The sequence below is a fragment of the Cicer arietinum genome, chromosome 7 (genome assembly GCF_000331145.2).
Source record: "Cicer arietinum cultivar CDC Frontier isolate Library 1 chromosome 7, Cicar.CDCFrontier_v2.0, whole genome shotgun sequence".
Lineage (NCBI taxonomy): Eukaryota > Viridiplantae > Streptophyta > Magnoliopsida > Fabales > Fabaceae > Cicer > Cicer arietinum.
In genome coordinates this window covers 57,153,575-57,180,065 of record NC_021166.2, presented here as the reverse complement: position 1 = coordinate 57,180,065, position 26,491 = coordinate 57,153,575, and the positions used below count along the sequence as shown (strand labels likewise).

At 25.0% G+C, this 26,491-nt stretch overlaps 2 protein-coding genes across 3 annotated transcripts; one reads left to right on the top strand and one right to left on the bottom strand.

Annotated features, from left to right (window-relative positions):
• Window positions 1–772: 772 nt before the first annotated feature.
• Window positions 773–3,282, bottom strand: LOC101507142 (growth-regulating factor 5-like). 2 transcript variants are annotated; one of them, XM_027336447.2, is made up of 4 exons: window positions 2,780–3,282; window positions 2,144–2,672; window positions 1,414–1,760; window positions 773–1,144 (listed from the first exon to the last, which is right to left on the bottom strand). In XM_027336447.2, the coding sequence occupies exons 1-4, from the start codon at window positions 2,961–2,963 to the stop codon at window positions 1,137–1,139; spliced, it is 1,068 nt and encodes a 355-aa protein (XP_027192248.1). In that variant the 5' UTR covers window positions 2,964–3,282; the 3' UTR covers window positions 773–1,136. The 2 variants fall into 2 exon arrangements, with proteins under 2 accessions (XP_027192248.1, XP_012574046.1); XM_012718592.3 differs by having other exon boundaries at window positions 1,414–1,763; window positions 2,780–3,279.
• Window positions 3,283–21,925: 18,643 nt separating this feature from the next.
• On the top strand, window positions 21,926–22,811 carry LOC101507652 (germin-like protein subfamily 3 member 1). Its single transcript, XM_004510410.4, has one exon. It carries the CDS (start codon window positions 21,993–21,995, stop codon window positions 22,671–22,673), a length of 681 nt encoding a protein of 226 aa, XP_004510467.3. The 5' UTR covers window positions 21,926–21,992; the 3' UTR covers window positions 22,674–22,811.
• Window positions 22,812–26,491: the final 3,680 nt, after the last annotated feature.

The window sequence follows — 26,491 nt, the reverse complement described above, 5'->3', positions numbered from 1 at the left end:
GAAATGTATCCGAAAGTCCCAACCACCAAATGATATAAGATTTAATTCAGATATAAAAGGTGGGGCAGGAGAGAATTGTAATTTTAAATATAAATATCTCCCCACCAGGGGAGGAACTAATTTAATAGTAGTATAGTACTATAGTACAATTTGCACATGTTACCCTTCTGCTATTATGTCCCTTTTTCATTTGTTAGAAACAACTTTGAAAAAACACAAACATTGTATTATTAATTATTGAGCAAAATTTTATACAAGATATAAAACCATTAGGTTGTGAATAAATGAAACAATAAAGATGTTGATCCAAAGATTAAAAACTTGTAGCTACTCTAGTCTATTAATGTTATTATGTTATAGTCTTATGAAGAATTTTGTTGTGTGGGAAGTGAAGTACCTTTCTAATAAACCATATACCAATAATGTTTAAAATTCATCTCACATGTTAACAACAATTGTAGGTGTTTTTCAGAAATATACCTTAACCGACACCAATCAAATTATCAAGAGTAATTGATTTATATTTCTAAATAGTATCATCAACTATCATAAAAGTTTCAATAATTTTTAAATACTAATAGATAGTAGACCACTCACCAAAGTACAATTTGGCATCCTATAATAATATTATTAAAACTATGCAAAATATTAATTGCACATGTTCTGTGTGAGTTGGGTCCATGCAACACAACACAACACAACACAGGTATCAGAACAAGCACAAGCATCATACAACACAGGTATCAGAACAAGCACAAGCATCAGAGAGAGAGAGAGAGATAATTTGAATTGTCCTTTGATTGCTATTGCTACTACCACCCATTAAAAAGTAGACTGCAGAACAACTTAATATATGCTTTCCAGTCAAACAACTTAAGTGTGAAAATCTGAGACATGTTTTTTTTTTTTTTTTAACTTTTCTTCAAGAGGAAGAAACATCCATATAATAAAACAATATAATATAATATCAAAGAAAAAGAAAAGATAAAGACATCAAATCCTAATGTGGTCCCCTACATAACACAATAAAATCACACCTTTTTTTAAAGAAAATTCACCCCAGCCACACAAAACATTGATCTTTAACACAATAACTCTCTCCTGGCAGTATTCACCAGCTCATAATCAAAATAACTTCACTCATCTGCCAAGGATAGATAGAGTATAATAATATTAAATAACATGAAATAATGTTAATTATGGTTTTAAATTGCGACCTTTAATAACAATTGTAGCTGCAATATTATAAATTTTAAAGTCTGTGCAACAATACAAGAGTTGCAATTTAAATAGTAGCTGCCACATTTGTCTGCATTTTCTTATAATGTAAAAATTTGTAGCATATCTGCAATTTAAAATCATAATGTAATAAAAATATACTAAAATAAAAACAAAGGAATGATGAATATTAACCTGATGGGATTCTAGAGTTGGAAGCAAGATCAAGCCAAGAATCTGTGTTCTTTGGTGTCCACTCACCAAAGAAATGATGAAGTGGTTTCTGAGTTGTTTCACTTTCTTTGTCCTTGTTGCTTGGTCTTGTTGATTTGAAATCAGTACCTAAAACAAAACAGTGTTGTTGTTGTTGTTCTTGCTGTCTTTGGTTATTATCATTGATGTTCTGAAACTGTGAGGTTGAATAAGACTTAAAGGAATTCACTGATAGTTGTTGATATGAATCATGATAGCTTCTAGATGACCCTGAAGTTTCTGGAAAGAAAACTCTCTCATCCACACCCTCTCTTATTCCTTGAACATGCCTCCTTTAACAAGAATCAAGTAAGACACTTACACAACGATCAACATAAACAAAAAAAAATTTAAAAAGTAGTATTTTTTATACATAGACTTTGTCTGGCTTTAAATATAAATAAATTTAGATGAAATATACGTATTTTTTCAAAAATTTAAGATCAGATTAATGGTTTTAAATTGCAAACTGCAATTGCTTTGCGACAGTAAAATTATAGATTTTTGAAATCTCTGCTTCGGAACTGTTATTATAGATTTTTGAAATCTCTGCTTCAGAACTGTTATTTCGATCCATCAACCAATTCTTTTTGTATTTTACAGTGTAACAGCTATTGCAATTTAAGACCATGATCAGAAGAGAAGAGAGTAAATTTCTTGGTTTTCTACATACCTATAGTCCTTTTCATCATGAGAATAAGATCCAGAGTCCAAAAACAGGTGATGAGTAGTGGAATCTTGTTGAGTTTGAAAATCAGAATCAAGAGGTCTAGAAGAGGTTGATTGAGAGTAAAAGTAGGGGTTTTGGTAAGATTGTGAAAAGGGTTGTGAGTCAATACCAATATTTGAAGATGAAGACAATGGAGAAAAAGGAAAAGAACAAGAAGGTGAAGTTAAAGCACTAGTATTATTGTTGTTCAAGGAAAGGTTTCTGTTATTATAAGAAGGTAGAAGTGTGTTTGTTTGATTTTGATTTTGAGTTTGAGAGGTTATTGTTGTTGTTGTTGTTGTTGAAGAAGAAGAAACAGGTTCCACAGGCTTTCTTGAACGGTTTCTACCTCTGTGCATGTGTCTTTCACAGTACTTAGAATCTGGATATGCTTCCTTTGAACATCTCCATTTCTTTCCATCTGTTCTTCTGCACCTTCCTGGCTCTGGGTCTACTTTTCTGCCAAACCCCATTTCAAAACATCCCCACCCAACTGCACTCACAACAAAAAGTTCACATTTTTATTATAATAATGACATAAAGTTTGTTTTTTTAATAGAAAAAATAACATGGTATGAAAAATAAAAGAAGAAAACTTACTTGGGTGATGAGGGAAAATTCTTGAAGAAATTGAAGTGTCTAGGCTTCTTTTAATGGAGAAAATGAGATCTGATGGAATAGGTGTTCCAGTAACCATGTATTTGAAAACAAGTGCTTGTTGCTCAAGTTCTTGCCATTGATTTGGTGTGAAAGGGGACCTGTTTCTTGAACTTGCACTCATCATTTTGTTAAAAAGACTGGTTTTTTTATGATGTTGTTTTGTGTTTTTGTGTTTTCAATGGTTGTAGATTCTTGTTCTTCTAATACTGTGCATGGATGGATAATAATAAAAATAAATATTAATAATAATGATGGGTGTGAGAGTTCTGATGATGGTTTTCTGAGTAATTTCTGCCACCTCTTCACTAATTTTTGCTATGTGGTGGATGGGTGAGTGAGTGAGTCTGATCTTATAATGACTGCACCTCTGTTGCTTCTGTTTTTTTCTCTGCAGCTGCCTTTGTTGCTGTTCTTGTCTCTGACATCTTTACAGAAATCCATAAACAAATGTATAAAATAAAAAAATAAAAGAAGAAGAAGAAGAAAAATTAAATTCAAATGCATGTTAGAATAGTCCATGCACCTTTGGTTTTGCTGTATCCACATCACTTTTAGAAAACAGTGCCATCAGATTATGTCAAGTGTAAGCTGCTTAGCTATAGTAGTGGCTATTATATTATATATTAACTATTTCATCAAATAGTGACATAGACATGGATATCGAATATATTGATATGATGTTTATCATATTTTAAAAATTTAAATATAATAAAAGATTTTAATATCATTTTAGTATTCAACAACAACATATTTTAATATCATTTTATCATTTAACAAGATACATGTTTGAATATAGAATACACCTTTGATTTGAAGAGTTATTATCATAATTTTCAATTGCGGATTATATTATAATAAGTTGATTCAATATTGTAGTTATAGTATTGTGTGCAACTGTATCTAAATGTAGTTATTATGTGATTGTAAATCACAATAAAAACTGCATTGCAATGCTACTTCAATTGCATTAAGTAGCAACGGATTATGGAATTTTTTAAAATATTCTTTTTTTTCATTATTAAAATATCACACATTAAAAAAATATTATGCTGTTCTATTTTTTAAATTCAATATAAAATAAAAGTTGTTTTTCAAACCAGCAATCAATTAAATGTAATTTTTTCAAACTCAATAGAAAAATCGCTTTTTGGAGGGGAACGATCTGTATTAAATATTAGAATTTTTTTTCATTATTTTATTAATTGTTATTAATTATTTAATAAATTAAAATTAGTTAAATTATTTAAAAAATAAAAATATTAATAATAAGATATATTAATAAATAATAATAATAATAAATTATTATTATTATTATAATTAAAAAATATTATAACTAAAATGATTAAATTATATTTTAAATTTTATAGAAAATATATTAAAATTAAAGAAAAAAACACATCAATATTTAAACTAATAATAATAATAATAATAATAATAATAATAATAATAATAATAATAATAATAATAATAATAATAATCTAGTAAGTCTGAGTGACATTGATGTTGACAAAAATATGAAAGTCTCACAAATATTTTATTTTAATAAAACTAAATTATTAATTTATTTTATACATCTTTAAAAACTGTAATAGAGTTATAGTAATGAAAATGTTTCATATAATGGTAATGATAATCAAAATGAAAAGAAATTAAAATATTATTTTTATGTATTATTGAAGGTTTAGTTGACAGAATAATGATCACTAATTTAATTTTAAATATGTGAAATTAAATTTTGTAAATATAATTAAAATTTTAACAAATAAAAAATGTGTATTTAAAATATTGTGTTAGACAATGTTGTAATAATTTATCTTCAATGATTATCTAAAATTCATTTAGTCATTTGAAGTAATGCAAATCCATAAAATATATCAAATTAATAAATTCTTATGATAAAAATTCTTTAAAATTCAAATTACAAATCTTTATAGTCTTTTAATATATTAAAAGTTATTTAAATCTTGAAATTATTTTTTTATGCAAAAATTATCTTTTAAAATTATAATTTAATACATCTTTTTAGATGATATATTTTAAAGGATTAACTATATTTTGAAGTGATAAATATTTGATCAAAGGTTTTAGAGAAACAATAAAAGATATATAAATTATAAGATAAATAGTAAATTATAATATTTAATATTAGTAAAAACTAAATATATATTATATATAACAATTAAGTTAACAACCCACTTTCAAACATGTATATTTTGGTATATTATTTTTTATTAATTAAAATCTACATAAAAAGTATTAAATTATGTGAATTCTATGTAATTTAATGAGATATGGGTAAATATTATTTAAAAAAATATTATAAAACGTATTAAAAAATGTGTTTTTAAAATTATAGACCACTACGATATTGATTGTAATAGTGGTAATGTCTACAATGACATTCAAAATGGTAGTACAACCATATTCTTATTACAATTTAAAACTATGGTAGAATATTTTTATACTATATAATGTATGATGGTATCAATCTCTTTTGCAATCTTAGGTATGGTAACTTTTAAATATAAGAAAGTATAGTACGTGTCAATTATAATCTTTTTTTGGCTTAAGCATGCGTGGCATTATCTTATTGATAGATACGGAGGTCATGGCTAAAGCTGAATCCTTCTTTTTTTTTTTAGGTACGGAAGGATATTTTTATCTTTTGTTATATTTTCTCACCCTTAAGCATCTCACTTTCATCGGTAGAAATTGGGTTACAGTCAATTTTGGACTCTTATGTTTCATTGAGTACAGTCATGTCATGATAATCCTTTGCATGTTTGGCTGTTAATGATTTCTTCAACCACAAGATGAATACATCATTTTTTTGGGTGGGGGCCACAGGAATAACTAGTAAGTGTGTGTTTCAATTTTCCTTTAAAAATTTAAAGGTTTAGTTTGGTTACTACAAATAGGCTTTGGCTAAATCATTGTTGGAGGCTTTTCTAATATAAGATTTATTAATCATCATTTTTTATCAAATCATTGTTTGAGATTTTTTTCTTCTTCTTAAAAAATATATGATATATTTTATCATAATTAATTAAGGTAATATTCGAAAATGGTTTAAAATTTCAATGGTAATTAAAGTCGTGGTTTTTAAATAGAAGTTCACAATTTTTATATCTTTATGATCGAAAGAGTAATATGATACTATTGATTCAATAAAATAAATATAAAATTAATTTGAAGTACCAATATTTACTTTTATTTTTTTTATTGAACAAACATCAATTAAATTTTCAATTCAACCGTGAATACGAGTAATATCATGAATTTCTATTTACTGAAAATATCACTAGATGTTAGAATTTCAAACAATTTTCAACTATGAACTCAACATAGACCATATGAGACATTAATTCTTCATCCTATATGTTATCAAAGATTAAATATTATTTTATAAATGTATTTCCTGATTATATTTTATAGGTTTTAATTTTTTGGATTGATTACAAATATAAGTTTGATAGTATTAAGTTGGTTATATTGGAACACCAAATTTAATTTATATTTATAAAAATCAAGTATCTCTTTATGTATTAATATCTCAAATGAGATAAAATTACGTGGGCAACAAGTACGCTTTTCTCTCCTGAGTTTTAACCCTCCTACATTTCAAGGACTTAGACTAAAGTTAGAAGTGATGTACCCAATCCCAATTATAAACAAAAAAGAATCCATATTTTTCACTTACATTATAAACAAATTTTAACTATTTTCATTAATGTTCAGTAAAATAAACTGCCATCATTAATGTTACTATTTACATAATGTATTTATCTCTCTTTTGCTTGATTGGATTCCCTTCCAAACTTTATTTTTGAAAGAAAAAAAATTAAAAAAATATTTGATTTACTGTCTTATAGATTTTGTTACCTTCATATGAGTCAGGTTTTATGTCCTGCGTGCTATTATTATTATTATTATTATTATTATTATTATTATTATTATTATTATTATTATTATTATTATTATTATTATTATTAATGACATTTTTGTGTGCCGTAAATGTTTATTAATGTTTATGATATCAGCTTAGTTGGATCACTTTCACTATAATGATGTTTTTGCATATCATATTTTAATAATTTTCTTTAGAAAATTTAAATTTTATTTTTCTATACTCATGAGTAATATAAATACCATCAAGAGTACACTGATCGTTTTATGAGATTAAGAAGATTAACTACACTTAGCTTCACTTTAATTGTAGACCTCTACAAGGGTCGCTTGCGAGTTTCAAGACCTTTTATATGGTCTTAAACCAGTTTGATTTATGGTTATCTCGTATCTTAAAATTAAAGTGAATTATCTGTAGTAGTAAGTTTAATAAGTAATGTTAACAAGTGTTTTTAAGGCATTTATTTGTTAAAAATTTAAAAATAGAAATTTAACATTGGAGAAAAATAAAATTTGACATTATCAAAATTGAATACACAATTTTTAATACATTTTTCAATGTAAGATTTCTATATTTAGATGCTTAACAAGTGTCATAAAGATACTTGTTAATCTTTCTCAAATTTAATTCATAGTGGGTTTACAATTATTGACTGAGATCCTCGACTTACTATGTGCTTTGAATTAACATGTTTTTATTGCTCATGTTTTCATTAGAGCTGCCAAATAGGTAGGTCTGACCTAATCCGCTCTTGCTCTACATGTCTGTTGCATAATTAAAGCATCTCAAGACTACTCCGATTGTAACTGAATTGCAAATTTTTAAGATAGGTCCGAGCACTAGGAGCTATGTGGGCTAATGGATCAACCTAACCCATTTCACTTTTTTAGTTTATTTACTCTTTTAATTATTTAATCGAATGCATGTGTAAATTTTTTTACAATAAATATCAATCAAATTGAAATTATATTCGTTTACTTAAACCAAATTAATAATTTAATATATGTAAACTATAAAATTTTAAAACTTTAGCTAAACAACGTCTTTAATTTTTTTAAGTTTACATACAGACCAACGTCTTTTTAAGTTTTCATTTTTTATGAATTTGAAATCTTCGAAACTTTTAAATTTTCAAAGTAATACAATTTCAAAAATTTCAAAAAATTTGAAACTTTCGAAAGTTTCAATTTATAAAAAATTTTGAAATGCACATAATTATTTTAATAATAATTAAAATTTTATTTAAAAAAATAGATTTATAACATTATTATTAATTAAATTTATTACTCTTTTTGAAATTGGGTATGAGTAAAGTTGAGGTTCCTGCTTCAAGAACGATTATAGATTCTACAAAAAGATTCACCACCGATTAGGTATTATTACTGATAATTCACCACCGATCAAATTTTTATTATAGATATATATATATATATATATATTTGAGGTTTTATTTGAAACATTTTTGTAGGTATTTCTCTCTCGATAAGCTGTATTTGAATGGACAAAAAATATTGGAAGGCAAAATGAAATTTTAAATATTACCATTCGATCAGATAAAACAACCAGAAGGAGGAGAATAAAAGATAAATTAATTTTGAGATGCGAAATAGGTGAAAGATATAAATCAAAATCAAAATCAACAGTAACTTGTTCTGACAAGGAAAATTGTTCGTTTACTCTCAGATGTATACCGTTAAGTACCAGTGAAAAATGGAAAATTAGTGTTCGTTGTGGAACACACAATCATGATTTACTGGATACTATAACTGGTTATTTATATTTGGGGCGTTTAAACGAAGAAGAGAGGAAATTCGCCAATGACATGACAAAGTATAAGCTTGCACGAAGATTCATTTTGAATGCTTTGAAAGAGAGCAATAAAGATAATCTCACAATTCTCAGTCAAATATATATAAAGCAATGAGTACTTATCGATCATCGTTGAGAGGTTCATAAACAGATATGCAACATCTGTTGAAGTTAATATAATAAGAAAATTATGTGCATTGGACAAGAATACGGGAGAATTCAGATGTTCTAAGAGATATATTTTGTACGCATTCTGATTGTATAAAACTATTAAACACGTTTCATTTTGTTTTGATATGTGATAACACATACAAAACAAATAGATATTGGTTACCGTTACTTGAAATTGTCGGTGTCACATCTACTAGTTTGACATTTACGGTTGGGTTTGCTTACCTGGAACAAGAGTGACAAGATAACTTCATTTGGACATTTGAAAAGGTAAGACAATTGTTTGTCTCTAAGAATTTAATTTCTAAAGTTATTGTGACCGATAGAGATCTTGTCATGATGAATGTTATTAGTGTTGTGTTTCCTACTTCAATTCATTTGCTATTTCATTTTCATATTCAAAAAAATGTTGGGGCAAGATGCAAACAATACGTGAAAAAGGATAGACAAGATGAAGTAATGAATTTATGGAGAAAAAAATTATATATTCGACTAGTGTGGAGGAGTATGATCATCACTTGCAATACTTTGAGCTAGTGTGTGCCGATATTATCCTTATTTTTGTTGATTATGTGAAAGATTCATGGTTGACACCTTACAAAAAAAAAGATTTTTTCAAAGCTTGACCCAATAGGGTTATACATTTGGGGAACACAATATTTAACATGTATTTTTAAATTATGATTTGTTTTATTTTAGAAAATATGATTTACTAATTTATGTGATTTATTTTAATTTGTTTTATTTAATTTATTTGTAGAGTTGAGTCTGCTCATTGGAGATTGAAAAGCATGCTGCAAACTAGTTTTGGTGACTTCTGTAAAAGTTGAGATTATGTGAATATGATGTTGAATAACCAAGTATGTATCATTAAACCGTCTTTTTAGAAAACCCTCCTCGATATTAAGTATGGGTATAATTCACCATTTTTTCAATGTCTACATCACTGTGTATCAAGGAAATGTTTTTTTAAAAATTGACAAACAATTAAAGAAGGTGAAGATTGTACGTACAGACAAAATAAAATGTGGTTGCTCAATCAGAACAACTCATAGGTTACCATATGCTTGTGAGTTGGCAAAGATGCAGATATCTGGTAATGTTATCCCTTTAGATAGCATTCATGTTTTTTAGAAAAATTTAAGCATTGACCATGAATTGATGGATGAAGACTCTTTATCAGAATATGACTTTTCAGAAGAAGTGGAAACAATGAAAGTGTACATGAAGAAACAATATATTGTTGGTCAAAGAATATTCAGGAAAAATGTGTGTGAACTTGTATTTCCACATACAACATCAATACTTGCACCACCTGATAAGGTGAAAACCAATGGAGCTAGTAAAAATAAAAAGGAATTTGATACTCCTCTTGATCCTTCATATTAGGAGTATATTGATGTCTCTCAAGAATCTACAAAGCAACCATCTCAATGTTCTGCAAATCAATTAGCATAATATTCTACAAGGCAACCATCTCAACGTTCTACAAATCAACCATCACAGTGTTCTGCAAGGCAACCGTATAAGATGCATTTTCCTATTTTTATACATTAGTATATTTAGGACATAATAGATGTTGTGCCTGATGGAAATTGTGGGTTTCGCGTAGTTGCAACATTGTTAAGTTGGATTGAAGAATCTCGGCCTTTAGTTTGAACATAATTGGATAAAGAGATCAATCTACATCAAGACATTTATTCTAATGTTTTCGATGACCATATTGAATAAGTGCGGAACTCATTGAAAATTTCAGGATTGAGTGCTCAAGAAAAAGATATGTGGATGACTATATCAAACTAGGGTTACGTGATAACAACACGATATAATGTCATATTGGTGTCGTTGTCTCGTCATCTAAATATGACATTCTTTCCGCTAAATAAAGCACCATCAAATGAGTCTTCTTTTATCTCTTTACTAGCAATTGGATTCGTCGATGAAAATCACTGTGTACAAGTAAAATTTATTATTGGTAGTATTGTTTAATAAATTAATGTTTAATATTTTCTTGTTCATATCAAATTGAAGTCTGATTGTTCTTTGCCACCTACCTCACAAAAATGGAGAGACTTTTGTAGTGAGTGTGCAAAGACATGGGAAATAGCTTATGCAGGACGTATGAAGCATTGAGAACACATTGATATATCATTTATCAAATGATCTTGTATTTCATTAAATGAAGATGAGGATATATGTTTGAACATTTTATCATTTATCATTTACGTTTTTGGTAACAAGATAAAGTTGAACATCCAGACTAACTCAAAATAAATGTGGATTAACTCAAAATAAAAATTCATAAATAACACAAAATATTAAAATAGAAATTCATGTTCAACATTTATCATACATAAAACAATCATACATAACACAACCACTAATCGTCGTTCGGGAACATGTGGCCTAACTCACTTAATATGTCATGAACTTCACTAAATGGAGCTACCAAATCTATGGCCCTACGTACAAGCTCAGATGCTCTACGATCTCGTGCCGACAATGAATCACATAAGATGATGGACCATGTGCAGTAGCAATAGGTGGACTCGAAGGTGCATCAACCATGTACCATGCATAGTAGTCTGCAGTGACCTCTCTAGGATAAGTCGCTACAGAATATAGGCTCCGACGATATGTCATCAATCTACCTTCAACAACATGTTTTGCAGTCCACCTACATGCTCTTGGAAGATGAGCAGGAACCGCTCATCTATCTCTCCACTTACAAATGTTAGGGAAGTGATCGTAAATCTAGCATTGTACCATTAATAACACCATATACAACACAACTTAATAAATAAATAAATGACACAACTTAATATAAATCATATACCTGTAATAGGATCATGTAACCTCTCAATTGTCGAGTATCGTGGACAGCTCCATCTCCTAGATTGAAAATATTTTTTGGAAAATTTTGGAAGTTTCTAACTATGGAAAATTTCTATTTCAAAAGTTTCGAAAATTTGAAAAATTTATTTCAAAGGTATGAAAAGTTTGAGAGCACTTACTTTCTTTATTTCAAAATTTTAGAAATATTCAAAAGTTATGGTGAATTCTTTAAAGTTTCGTAATAGAAGTGAAAAAATGAATGGTAAAGTAAATTAAAGGCTTTGAAGAAGGACAAAATTGTATTTTTATATCGATTGAGGGGGTGACAGATTTAAGTGTGAAGGTGTAGGATAAAATACTCATAACATTTTTACGACTCAATTTAGACTAACACTATTTTAAAAGTTCTAATTATCATAAATCAAATAGTTGTGTAGATATTCCTGCTATAAGATGATGTATTTTAATTCTTTTAATTTAACTATTTTTAAATTTTAGATTATCTTTCTTGTGGGTTTTGTTTTTAGTTTTAATTTGATGTAATGAAGTGTAATAGTGATTTCTTTTTTCTTTAATATGTTTTAAATTTTTTAATAGCATGTGATTAAGTATTTTTTTTCTTATAACTTGTTATGTTTAAACACTCTTAGGTTTAAGTTTTAACATCAATCTTAATGTTAAAATCATATGAAAAACAAAAGTTAACTTTTTATTCAGTTAAATTATAAATTATGATTTGCAGACTATTCCACTATATAAATACTAGGAATCCCATCATGATTGAGTTAATGTTGATTTTAGCATTTCAAGCTTCACAAACTCCAAATTTGTGGTAACTAATCATGAAAGTACAAGACACGCGACAAATTTTCAATCTCAACAAATATCAATATGGCAGCAACAAATAGAAAATACTATTTATTTATTTATTTATTTATTTTTGATTCCTCACACTCACACAGTGTTCAGAGTTATAAACATTATTTATTTATCATTTCATCATGTAACTTTTGAAGTTCACTGAAGCTGGTTGGCACAGTGGAAGTAAAAGATTATCAGGTATAGAGAAAAAAAATGTTCAAATGCTTGTTGTTATTGTTGTTTTTTTGCAATTGAATGCACTTGTCTTTTTGGACAGAAAGTGTCAGGAAAGTGCACTCTGAGGGTTAAAACTGTTCACACACTCTGTTTCCTCTGTCTCAAAACACATGCTCTCTCTCTTCCTTTTTATTTTATTTTATTAATTTCACCTAACTGATCCTTTTTCATTCATTAACACAAAAATTTCCAAAATAACATTTTCTTCTATTTCCTTTTTTTGTGTTTTGTGAATGTATGTATTTTTCTTGCTGACTCCTTTGCTGTTGCATTGCAGGCTTAAAGAGATCACCTGGCTCCTTTTGTTTTTTCTTTGACTGGAATCATCAGACTATTCAGCAGCACTTCCCTACTTCTTGTTGTATAATAATATAATTTCTTTTACCATTGATTTATTATTATTATTATTATTATTATTATTATTATTATTATTATTATTCTTAAATTGGTTTTAGACAATACATTTTTCTTTTGCTTATCATGCCGTTTTTTTTTTAAGATGAAAAACTTGCATATTTTTAATAAGTTTATGTTTAAAATGACAATAAATTTGGCAAAATTATTATGTCACTGTAATTTTATTTGAAATTAAAAATATAACTTTTTGTTAAAATTATAAAAATATATTATAGTTTCTCTAAATTCACCGGTTTTTAAACATACATACGGTTAATTTTAATTAAAACTCAATTAATATAAATTGATAAAAAAAACATGGAAAGCGATAGGGTGGTTTGGGCAAAAAACAAAGGGTTTCAAAGAAACAATTAAAAAAAGAAAAGAAGAGTTTTAACTATATAAATTGAAAACTAAAACTCACATTGAAAAAAAAAACTACAAATTAAAATCAATTAACAAGGAAATAATCAACAACTATGGATATCATGCCATCATGGAGTTTTAAGATTTATAAGTGATTTATGCAGTGATTGCCCATGTTATTTAGTGTTGGGTGTCTTATTGTTTGGTTATTGATGAATTGATGCTTTTTTATGCATTGTTTGATGTTGTAGAATTGGTGTTTTTCTAAGCACTGAAGAGAGGTGTAACATTCATGTTTTAATCTTTTCAAGTATTGTGCTTAGATTAATAATAAAGTGTGAGAATCTGTGCCTAAAGTTTTTAAGTTTTGAGTGATGATAGAGTCTTCAACTCAGAACAAATATTATATATCTTTTAATTTTTTATCTTTAATATTTCTTCTGTCTCATAATAAGTTTCTTTTAGTAAAATAAATTATTTTAAAATAAATGTTATTTTTAATTTAAATTTAATTATTATTTTTTATATTATTCTCCAATAACTATTATATGCATAATTTTTAAAATATTTTTGTATTTTATATTAATAATAGTAAAAAATTTATCGATAGTTAAACATGAGTAATTTAATAAGATAATTTTTCTCTTGCTTTTAATTATATTTTATAATACATGTGTCAAAACCTTAACGTAAAACGAAAGAAGAAGTTTTCTATTTCTCATTGTTAACATTAAGCAGGATAATCTATATTCAATACTTTTAATTTATTTTATATTAAAAAATAAATCAAAACTATATTAATATTTGAAAACATATATCATTATTTTTTGAGATAATATTATTTTAACATATAATAATTATTGTGTGATAAAGGATATAATATTCTTAAAATTATTTACAATTTTCGCGTTTTAAAAAAAAGATAAAATATAGAAGCATAGAGATAATAATAAAAAATAAAAAAGAAAAAAAATAATAATATAATATTATATTATTATCTTCAAAAATAGTACTATTTATAGTGAAATTAAGTTCTATTTATAAGACACATTTAAATTATAAATATTTGAATGATGTATTTGTCGCTTAATAGATCCACTTGCTTGATAATGAAATTAGTGGTGTAATTTATCATTGTGAATTGTTATTTATTTACCCAACCAATCCACTTAGGTGACATAAATATGTATTCATTGTAGATGTGACAAATTTTAATGCAAACAGTCACAATAGTAACCATTAATAACAATAATCAAAGAGAGACAAAAAAAAAGTAGTATTGAAAAAATCCAAGTTGATAAATAAAACAACTGCTCTCTAAAATACTTTCAACAGTGTATATCAATTATTACAAAATGGAAACTTCTACAAGATATTTAAAAATTAAAGTGTTTTGATATATTTACACTCTTAATTAATAAATTGATAATTATTTTTATAAATCAAATAGTTATTTATCAATTTTTATATTTTAGAAAATATTATTTTATTGTTTATAAATATTATATTAATTTTTTATATTTTATTGTGAAAAATTAAATTCAATATTTAATATACTATTTAGTTATTATAATTTTTTAAATGATAATTTTTTTATTTAAAAAAAAGTATATTTAATTATACATTTAAAGATCAAATATAGGAGTTTATGCCAAATTAACGCATATACTATGAAATTTCTCTTGCATAAATATTCATGGCCAAGTCGGGGATAATACATTATGGGTAGGAATCTAGTGACACAGCGAGACAACACAATTTAAAAGATTTGGATTATTAAGATATTTGAATATTATATATTCATTCAAAATCCTAATATTTAAATATTATAGAAAATGTGTACTATAGAGTCTGCTGCAAATATTTATTCCACTCAAAATATTAAGACATCAAGTATATAAATTATTATTATTTTTATATATTTTCTATTGAGTTCATTTGTAATCGATGTGAGATTAAACATTCACACTTAAAGTTTAACAACTTTCTCTTAAGTGTAAGTCTCTTATATCATTATACTTGCAACACATTAACAAATTAACTCATTGCGCCTTGTGACTATATCGTCAAAAACACTTTTGATACAAGGATCACCTAGACTACTAAGAAACATGAATGTCGGATTACTAAGAGAACTCAATAGATCATCATATTGGCTAGACTAACCATATAAGTATTTTGGACAACACATTTTTACCCAAATCTTAAGGTATTTGTTATATGAACTCCCTTATTTATATGTTTATGCTCAACATACACTTCTTCATCGAATGTGAGACTTGTACTACATATTAATGGAAAAATTCATATACTCAATATTTTAAATTTTGGTTGAAGATGTGTTATTATTGATAAGAAGAATATGGTGGATCATTGCATTAAACAAATCACCTCTATTATATATTTTTCATATTCATGTAATTTCTAATTGATGTAAACTAACAAGTCACACACGAATGCTAACATTATCATAGAATCCAAACCTATTTATAACTAAATGTCAGACAATTGCCTCCACTTAATTTTGAAAAATAAATATTTTTAGTATTTAATATATTAAAAATAAATTACTTGATAAAGAGAAAAATTTATATTATAGAGTGTTCCTCTATTATATTTTATATTTAAAAAATAAATATGAGAGTGTTGTTATAATAATCTTTAAATATATTAAAATTATAAAAATAAATTTAAATGTGTTATTTATTGATTATTTTAGTTTTTAAATATATTTTTAATTAATTAATTAATTTAATCTTCGTTTTCTCCTAATCACTTTTAATCTATGTTTTGACTAAAAAAATAGATATTTTAGAACGTGTTTATAAAATATATTTTAATAAATTTAAATATTATAATATATCATAATTACAATAAAGAGATATATATTGCGTCTACTGCTTAAATTTCTGCAAAGTCATGAATTTATTGACGTTGTTTATAAAGTTTCTATTTGTTCAACTAATTTAAAAGAAAGTAATAATATGATATAAATGTCAAATTTCTTACGTGATTTTGGTATAAGGAAATTTAACTAATTGTATATTTATTGAAGAAATCAAGTAAAGTATACATTTATTTGATTTAATAATATACATATATATATATATCTATATATATATATATATACCACCGTTTACTTATAATATGATTATCTGTAAACTTTCTCGAATTATTCAACTAATGTATAAAAAAGTGTTACAAAAATTAAATAAAAATATTATAAAAATGATAAAATAAAAATAAAAAAGTTAATAAAAATTACTTATAACAAAAGAAAAAAGAGTTGATATTTTTTTTTTCTCTTACAAGTTATAATAAGGAAGTGATGCAGCAGAAAATAAGTTTCGCCGCATTAGCCTTGCATACGGTGGGCTTAGAACTTTTTTGGTGTCCTTCTTAGTGTTGTCGTGAATCGCTCGCTTTTAATTTGTTGATATTTGGAGGAAAATAGTAAATATCAACATCTTTTGATTTTTTTTACTATTTATTTTTTATTTATTTATTTTTTAATAGTTTACTAAAAAAATATATTTTATTAGTTAAAACAATTTACCCTTACACTAGATATAATTCTTTTTATTTTAAAAATTTTCTCTAAAACTTATCCATATTAGAATGTCGAAAATTTTACTTATATTTTAACATTTTATACAAATTATTTATTTTATTATTTTTTACCAAAAAATTTAAAAAAAAAAAATTCAGATTCAATTGTGTTTCGATAAACCTAAATTTTAGATTTTCTAGAACACTAATGTATATCAAAAACACAAATATGGTCTAAAAGATAAAATAAGTTTAAAATTTAGAATTTTAATATTTTAATATTTTAATTTTATTATTAAAGAAAACTCAGTTTTTAAATTTTTTTGGAACATATTTTTCAACCAAAAAATATAAAATAAGTTTGTCTCAATACACACTATTTGACAAATTTTTTTTTTTGTTTTTTATTTTTATTTTTAAAAAGTGTTTTGTGTTCTGAAAAATTTAAAATTAATTGTTTTGAAACATAATGATAAAGCTGAATTTCTATTAAAACATAGGTGTATGAGTATAATTAGGTGGTATAGGATAAACTTTTTCCAAATGTCATGTACTGATTGTAGATTGATCCAGAAGTGAGTAAGTTTGCGTGTCTAAGCTTGAATACAAATTATTTTAGTCAAGTGAATATATAGGAACATTTTACGATTGATTCCATATTTTATATTCATACTAAAATAAATTTTAAGAAGACAAATGTGTTTTAAAAAATTTGAATTTTATATATTATAATTTTTTTTATATATTTTTTAAAATATGAATATGTTTTATGAAAAATTGAAGTTTGTGTTATAATTTTTTAGAATATAATGTGTTTTATTGAACTTACGAATATTTGTTGGAATATAAATATTTTAGAATATTCAAACTTTGAATTTCATAAAACTTATTTTAAATTTTTTAGAACAGAAAACTGTATTAAAAAACAAAAATTTAAAGTTTTTTATTTATTTCTTTTTGTAGATAAAATTGAATCATTATTAAAATGCGGGGTAGATGTATAACTATGTGGATATAGAGGGAAAAAATTTAAATGTGGATTCACAAATTAAAGACGGCAATCCCGACAAACCCAAACAACAAAATGCAAACGGGCCACCAAGGAAAATAACAAGGCCCAAAGTTAAACGATGCATGAGATTTTTATTTGTTATCTTCATCTGTACCTCTCATTCCTTCAATATACTTGAAAAAGATTATTTTATTCTTTTTATTATATATTAAAATAAAAAATTTAAATTTGAAAATTTTCAAAAAAGAAAATTTCAGAAGTTTAAATATTTTCGAAATAGAATAAGAATTTTTTGAAATAGGAAATTTCAAAAAATTAATATCATTATTTTGAAACAAAATTTGCATTTAAAAATTTTTGAATAAAATTCTAAATTTTTAACTTTTTTTGAAATTTCGATTTAAAATTATGTTTCAAAAATTTGGCTTTCAACACTTCTGAAAAATTATGTTTTGAATGTTTGAAAGTTCCGAAATTTTTGTTAAATATAGTTTTAAAATTTTTTAAGTTAATTCAAAACTTTCAAATTTTTTTGATTAGTTTGAAACATTAAAGACCTAATTTTCAATTTTTCAAAAAAAAATCTAAAGTGTCAACAAATACAAAATTTCCAAAATAGGAAATTCTAATTTAAAATTACGAAACTTTCAGAAAAAATACATTTTTTTAAAAATTTGAATGTTTCGAAACTTTGCATTTCGAAACTTTTGTTATAGACGAAAGCTTCAAAAATATTTTATAAATACAATAAATTATATTTCAAAAATTACAAATTAAATCAAACTTTCGAAAGTAAACTTATTTTGTATTTCGAAAATTTTATAATCAACAAAAGTTTTATAGATTTTAAAATTCTCTAATAATTTTTGTTAAAGTTTCAAAGGTTTGAGTAACTAGTTAAAAATATCAACTTTTTTTTATATAATAAAAATGATAAAATATTATTTTTAAATGTATTAAGAGTGAAATGTATAGGTGGAGAGTGACTAATTAAAAACTTACAATGTAGGATTCACTACACATACACATTCCCTTGTTTTTTGAAGAAAAAAATGATAAAAATATTAAACGATTACTTAAAATAATTTATATGTAAACTTTTATTGTTACCACTATGTTATGGCAGACTATCTAATTGAATATGCAGTGCTCCAGGTTGATATCACTTTAATGTTATCATAAAAATGATTTAGTTGTTTATGAAATTTTGATATTTTATGAACAAATTTCTCAATAACAATTCTATGTACAATTACAATTATTAAATTTGTTTGAGATAACAAGATTACATAGATAAATTTATTCCCAATTACAATTAATGTAAAATTAACTTGAATAAACTACATATTCGATTAATGTATAAACTATGTTGGGTGACATTTTACATTTTCAAAGACGTGTTTAATAATTTGCAATGTTCAAACTAATTGGAGTGACACTTATAATTTTAAGAATCAATATTTTTAATCCGTTTCAAAATAAATGTATTATTATTATTATTATTATTATTATTATTATTATTATTATTATTATTATTATTATTATTATTATTACTATTATTATTCAATGTGAAGTATCGAGTCAAAAAGACCATCTTTTAACTATTGATCAAATTATCAAATTAGTTATTGTATTTGTAGATCATTCTCAAATAGGTTACGATATTATAGATATTTTAAAAATATTTTTAACTATATCAAACATTACACGTATTAATCATTTTGATAGTAAGTAGATAAATACGGAAATCAAATTGCAAATTCGATAGTAATATTATGGACTAAATTAGAAGTAATTTGTTAAATATAACACCTAATCGACAATAAATAGTTAAATATATATACCAACTTAATAATTTAACTGTATATGTTTGACAGAAATATCTATATATATGAGTAATGTTTGACAAATTAAATTTTTTTAAAAATATTCATAATCTCAATAACCTATTTTATAGTTAGCTATAAATTGAAAAACAAATTTGATGATTTATTTCTTAAGAAAAATTTCACTTAATTTGGACTAAATTTTGTAGTCTTCAAGACCTATATTTTATTGAAGCTTTTTAGGTCGACCCAATTGGATCTGTCCATTTTGCCAACTGTAGTTGAGAGTGGTTACAATCAAGATTAAAATAGAATGGTAATTGTTTTGTTTTAGGCCACATGTATAGGAGAGGTACTGAGTAGGGACTCACTATTATGTGTTACAACATTATATGTTAGAATCCTCATTTATTTTTGGCACCATAGATATTTTGCCTAGTCATTATCCAATAAATATCTAAAGAAATCCCAAAAAAAAAAAATATTGTTCTGTTAAGGACAGAGTTAAATTGAACAACAGTGAATCTTAAACTTCACAACACATTTCTGAGATATTATTGTTTCCATGTCCAATACTAATTATCTTCAATATTTTTCATTGTTTCTTTAAAAACTAATAATTGGAATATTCCAAGTAAAACCTCTTCTAGTTGCAAAGTACATTCCAAAAACTAACACTATAGACAAACAAGTAGTTATATATGCTAGCTATAAACTTTTGTGCTCTTAATGCAATGAGTTATTCTATACCGGGTGATGCTGATAAGTGATAAGAAATCTTAGCAGGAAGAAATTTCCTCTTGTCCATACATTTCCATGGTTCATATTGATACAAACAGCAATGTTTTAGCTGTCTAATATATGTCTCTTTGTGTGTCTTTTTTCTTCCCACGTGATGTTGGACCACACCTAGTTAAGGTTGCCATTCATACACTTCAAATACATACAGATTCACACTGTAGTGTATCTCGTCTGTTGATTTCAGATCGGATAGTCTATATCACATAGTCAATTTTACTGCACGAAGTAATCTCTGATGTCGATCTAAATCGGATGGTTGAGAGACGCAGTTACACCATAAGGCTTAATTATTTTTCTTTCGTTTTTTTGTCATTGTTATTCGTTTGATTTACTAATACGAAAACATTACAAGGTTCTTTGAAATTAAGGAAAATAATTGTTTGTCTGTAAACTGTTTTTGTAAATTAATTTTATGTTTGACATGCCATTTTTGTGGATTGTTATCTTCAAAATGATGTAGATTGATGATATATATTATAATTACTACTAGCATTGACTTTTCAATTTCAATATACATCAAGGGTTTTCTTTTGGTCAGGATATTGAGAACAGGTCCTCATCCGTTGGATTGTGTTATCAATAGTTTTTATGTCTTGCAGCTGCACCCCCTATCAAGAATTAGAATTTGATTGTGACCGCAATTTAAAATCTTAATCCCGGTATTTTTGTGTCTTGCAGTTGCATTGGCCTATCAAGAATTATAATTATAATGCGATTATGACTGTAATTTAAAATCTTAATTGTAGTTTTAGAACATCAAACGCGTTTCTATAAAGTAAATAAATAAATGCACACATGACATTAATGATCCATTACGGAGTTGAGCTAATTGTGTCAAGTATCTAATGATACAAGGCTTAGGGGTTGAGATTATAAAATACAAAACTATGATTAAAAACTATGGTCCAAATTACAATATTAATCCTAAAAAATTCAGAAATGAGTCATACTAAACTCAAACTAACTTTGATTAATTAGCATTTTGTCCAATTTAAATATATTTCCTATCCTTTTAGCCTTTCCAATCTCAAGACCCAAAATCCCAATAACAAACAAGTGTCTCCTTTTACTGACCAAATGATTTATTAATTATGAAAACAACTTTTTATATAGATATAGATTCCGTGGAGTCGACTACATCCAATTATGCGCAGTCAGCATATCGGGGATAATTTGATCAAAATCATATAGTCTAAAATAAAATATATTTTTAGGTTTATAAAAATTAAAAATTTTAAATTTAATTTCTTAATTGTTCGATCTTGATCGGACAATAAGTCCCATATAAAACACTCTGATTATTCATTTGTCATTTTTTGCTCGATGAGAATATAACCAACCCTACAACTTGCAACAAAAACTCTTATATATAACACCACTATTATGCATCACATTCTCATTCAAAAATCAAAAGCAAACATATTGATCATAAAAATGATTCACATAATCCTCCTCATATCTCTCCTCATAACAACAACTTCAAATGCATCAGTCCAAGATTTCTGTGTAGCAGACATAAAAGCCTCAGACACACCAGCAGGATACCCTTGCAAAGCAGCAACAACAGTAACATCAGATGACTTTGCATACTCAGGCCTAATTGAAGCAGGAAACACAACAAACATCATAAATGCAGCAGTGACACCAGCATTTGTTGCACAATTTCCAGCTCTCAATGGTCTTGGTCTCTCAGCTGCAAGACTAGACCTTGGTCCAGCTGGTGTTATCCCTTTACACACTCATCCAGGTGCTAGTGAACTTCTCATAGTGAAACAAGGTCACATCACTGCTGGTTTTGTTTCATCAGCTAACACTGTTTATATAAAAACATTGAAGAAAGGTGAGATTATGGTTTTTCCACAAGGTTTGTTGCATTTTCAAGCTACTGCTGGTAAGAGAGATGCTGTTGCTTTTGCTATCTTTAGTAGTGCTAGTCCTGGACTTCAAATCCTTGATTTTGCACTTTTTGCTAGTAATTTCTCAACTCCTTTGATTACTAAGACTACTTTTCTTGATCCTGTTCTTGTGAAGAAGCTTAAGAGTGTTCTTGGTGGAAGTGGCTAGAGATACACTACTTATCTTGTCATTTTAATTTCATCTATTTTGTTGTGTTGTTTTCAATTCATTTTAATCAGTTTCTTAGATGTCATTTCATTTTTCATATCAATGTGAAGTAATAAATTTGTGTCTATTATGATTTTATCCATTTGTTTGTTCAAAAATTTAATGTTGAGATTAATTTGTACCGTTAGAATAAATTTATGAGTAATGTTATTTGGATCCAATTATATCTATTTATCCAACTATATAGTAGATGTTTTTCATTTGTATTAGATCCAAAGAATTAGAGTTTATAGAATATAAGTTTTATTTAAATATTCAAATTTATATTACAATAATATCTACTCGTTTGATTTCGCTGATTTATTATTGTCTATGAATCATATTCAATATAGACGACATATTCGCGAATATCTAAATTGACACTGTATAAAATACAATTAAAATGAGTTTGTATTCAAAATTAAAGAGAAAGAAAAAATTACTATAAAATAAAAACAAATAAAAATAGTATATAAATATAGTGTCCGACAACAAAGTTGATGTGAAAATAGCTTTCTAACACTTATATATATATATAGAACATTATTTTTTTAATTTTTTTTACTATAAAATCAGTAATATATCATATCTATTGTATTATTTTTTCTATTTCTTTCTCGTTCATAATCTCGATGGAGAGTTTGAGTGTTAAATCTAAGTGTTTTACAAAAATATCTGTGTTTATTTATTTGAAGGTTTTGCCAATCTTATCCAATATCAATTTCCAATGTTGATACATTACCCTGCATGTCATTGTTATGTTGAGATGAGCTAGAATTTTATTTTATTACTTTTTTATTTACAAAAGATGTTAGTTGTCCTAATTCAATTTGGTCCCACTCCAACAATTAATGGGTGCATTTTGGAATATGTAATTTTTTTTTGAAATAGCATTTTGGAATATATAAATTAGGTGTCAATATTTATGTAAATTTTATTTACTCGTGGTATACAAATATGAAACTCCGTATTTATTTATTTATGCAGCTTCATAATTTGGTTAAAATTTAAACCTAGCTAGTCGGCAATTTACAATTCTCTTGGGAATTTTGATTGAGCTTGTAGGTTAATTAATCTGCCATAACTTTAAAATGGAGGATCGCTTCAACCCATCAAATATGTATTTTTCTAAATAAAAAAATTAGAGTACAAAATCATTATATGACTTCAATCCATCAAATATAATTAATATCAACTTAAAAATTAAAAATGTTGTCTTTAAATTTAAATTTAATTGACAAATTTCAATATTATTAAAATGAATGTCTTGTCTCGAATTTAAATTACGTATTTTTTAAGATAAATGTATTTGTATGAGTATAAACCAAAGACAAAAAAAAAAAAAAGTGTCAATGTTTAATAAATAGTTCTATTATTTCATAGCATAAAAGAAAAATATCATTTTAATAATTTAATAGTCAAGATTAAGATTAAATGATCACCTCTCATTACTCCCACTTGGTATTTGATAGTGAAAACAGTATATATATATATATATATATATATTTGACATACATATATTAAATGAAAGTAAAAAGGTAACTCAAACGAAAAATACACATTAAAATGATAACTTATATTTATAAATAGGAACTATTTTTCTTTCAAACATCATCTTAGGGAGTACTTGAATTGCATTATCATTGTTCATCTCCTTTTGAGAATTGAGTAGAAAAAAATCTTCTTTTGAGAGTTGAGAATTCATTTGGACCACCATTAATAAATTATAAATTGGAATACGACCGATATACGCATAACATGCTAATTAAAATTCTGTAAAAAAGATTAGATCATATGTAATTTTTTAAAGAAATTTAAGAAGAGTTTAATAGTGACCACATGCTTAGTGTTAATATGAAAACTTTAAACAACTATGCATGATTGGTTTCCACCTTAATCAGAGAAGCCTAAACCATTTGTATGTAACACATATGATATGATAAGCCTAAACCATTTGTATGTAACACATATGATATGATATGTATGCATGTTTTATCATTCATCACCCAATACAACCTTGTTACAACACATCTAGTTTCTCTATTATTTATGAATTTGAATCATTCAAAATGGTAAAGTAAGTAAATTAATGGTTTATATTAAAGTCACTCACCAGTCATAATTAGTCATACATGTGCACATAATATCAACAATTCATTTGATAATTAATAATTGATATTACTCACTTTACTTTTTAAAGTGAATTATTTTGTTCACGTTATAAAAGTCAAATTCATTATTTTTAGTGTGCAAATTTGTTTTGTTAATATACTTTCTCAAATTTAGTTTTTTTTTATTTATACAATTATTTAATCATGTTATTTTATTTATTTTTTGTTTAAAATATCAAACTTTTGTTTAGTTAAATATTTATGGGTTTGTCATTTGTGATAAAAACAAGTCAAACTTAAAATATTGTAGGAATACGATACAATTTAGAGAGCCTTTATACAATGTGACGTAGTTGCTTGAAGTTTTATATTTTAGATATAAACTATTTCTCATAAATATAAATATAAATATAAATATAAATATAAATATAAATATAAATATAAATATAAATATAAATATAAATATAAATATAAATATAAATATAAATATAAATATAAATATAAATATAAATATAAATATAAATATAAATATAAATATAAATATAAATATAAATATAAATATAAATATAAATATAAATATAAATATAAATATAAATATAAATATAAATATAAATATAAATATAAATATAAATATAAATATAAATATAAATATAAATATAAATATAAATATAAATATAAATATAAATATAAATATAAATATAAATATAAATATAAATATAAATATAAATATAAATATAAATATAAATATAAATATAAATATAAATATAAATATAAATATAAATATAAATATAAATATAAATATAAATATAAATATAAATATAAATATAAATATAAATATAAATATAAATATAAATATAAATATAAATATAAATATAAATAATAATTACAAAATTAATATATTGAATTCTATTTAAAATAAAATACATTGATTTTTTAATTTTTATTTGTATTTTTATTTTATTTTAAATGAAGTTTTCTTTGTGTTTGTGACGAAACATATAAATAAATTAAGAGAATATATGGTTAATGTGATATATGAAGTGAAAACTAAAAATAAGTATATAAACAAATTAATGTTGAGAAATGATTCACAGGAGCTTAACAACTCCAAAGCGTTCCTTCAAGAACAAGAATACGAAAACATGTTGTTTGGACAGAAAAGCCTTTTATTTTTATTTTTTCAAACAAAAAAAGAAGGATTTTATTTTTTCAACAAAGAAGAGGTTTGTTTTTTTCAACACAAAAAAAGGCCTTTTAAAGTGGTCAGATAGTATTTGAAAATTGGATATGACCCTACACAAAATAATAGGAGGAACATACTCTTTGAGACACACTTTATTTATTCTGTTAAAATATGAGTTTTATTAAATTTATTTGAAATTTATATATTTTAATAAAATTTACATGAATTTTAACCAATCAAATAAAGCGGGTTAAAAATTATGTGTTGTTGACATTTTTATTTTTTAAAAAAAAATCAATTTTATTCTTATTATTTTCATCTCCTTTCATTGAAAATATTTAGATCTCACAAATACAAAATCTTTTATATATATATCTTTTCCTCAAAAGTTATGTTAAAAATCAACATACTGAAATTTGCAAAAAAAAATCAGAATTTTTTTCATACAGTCTAAATTTTGTATTAAATTTTCAATAAAAAAAAAA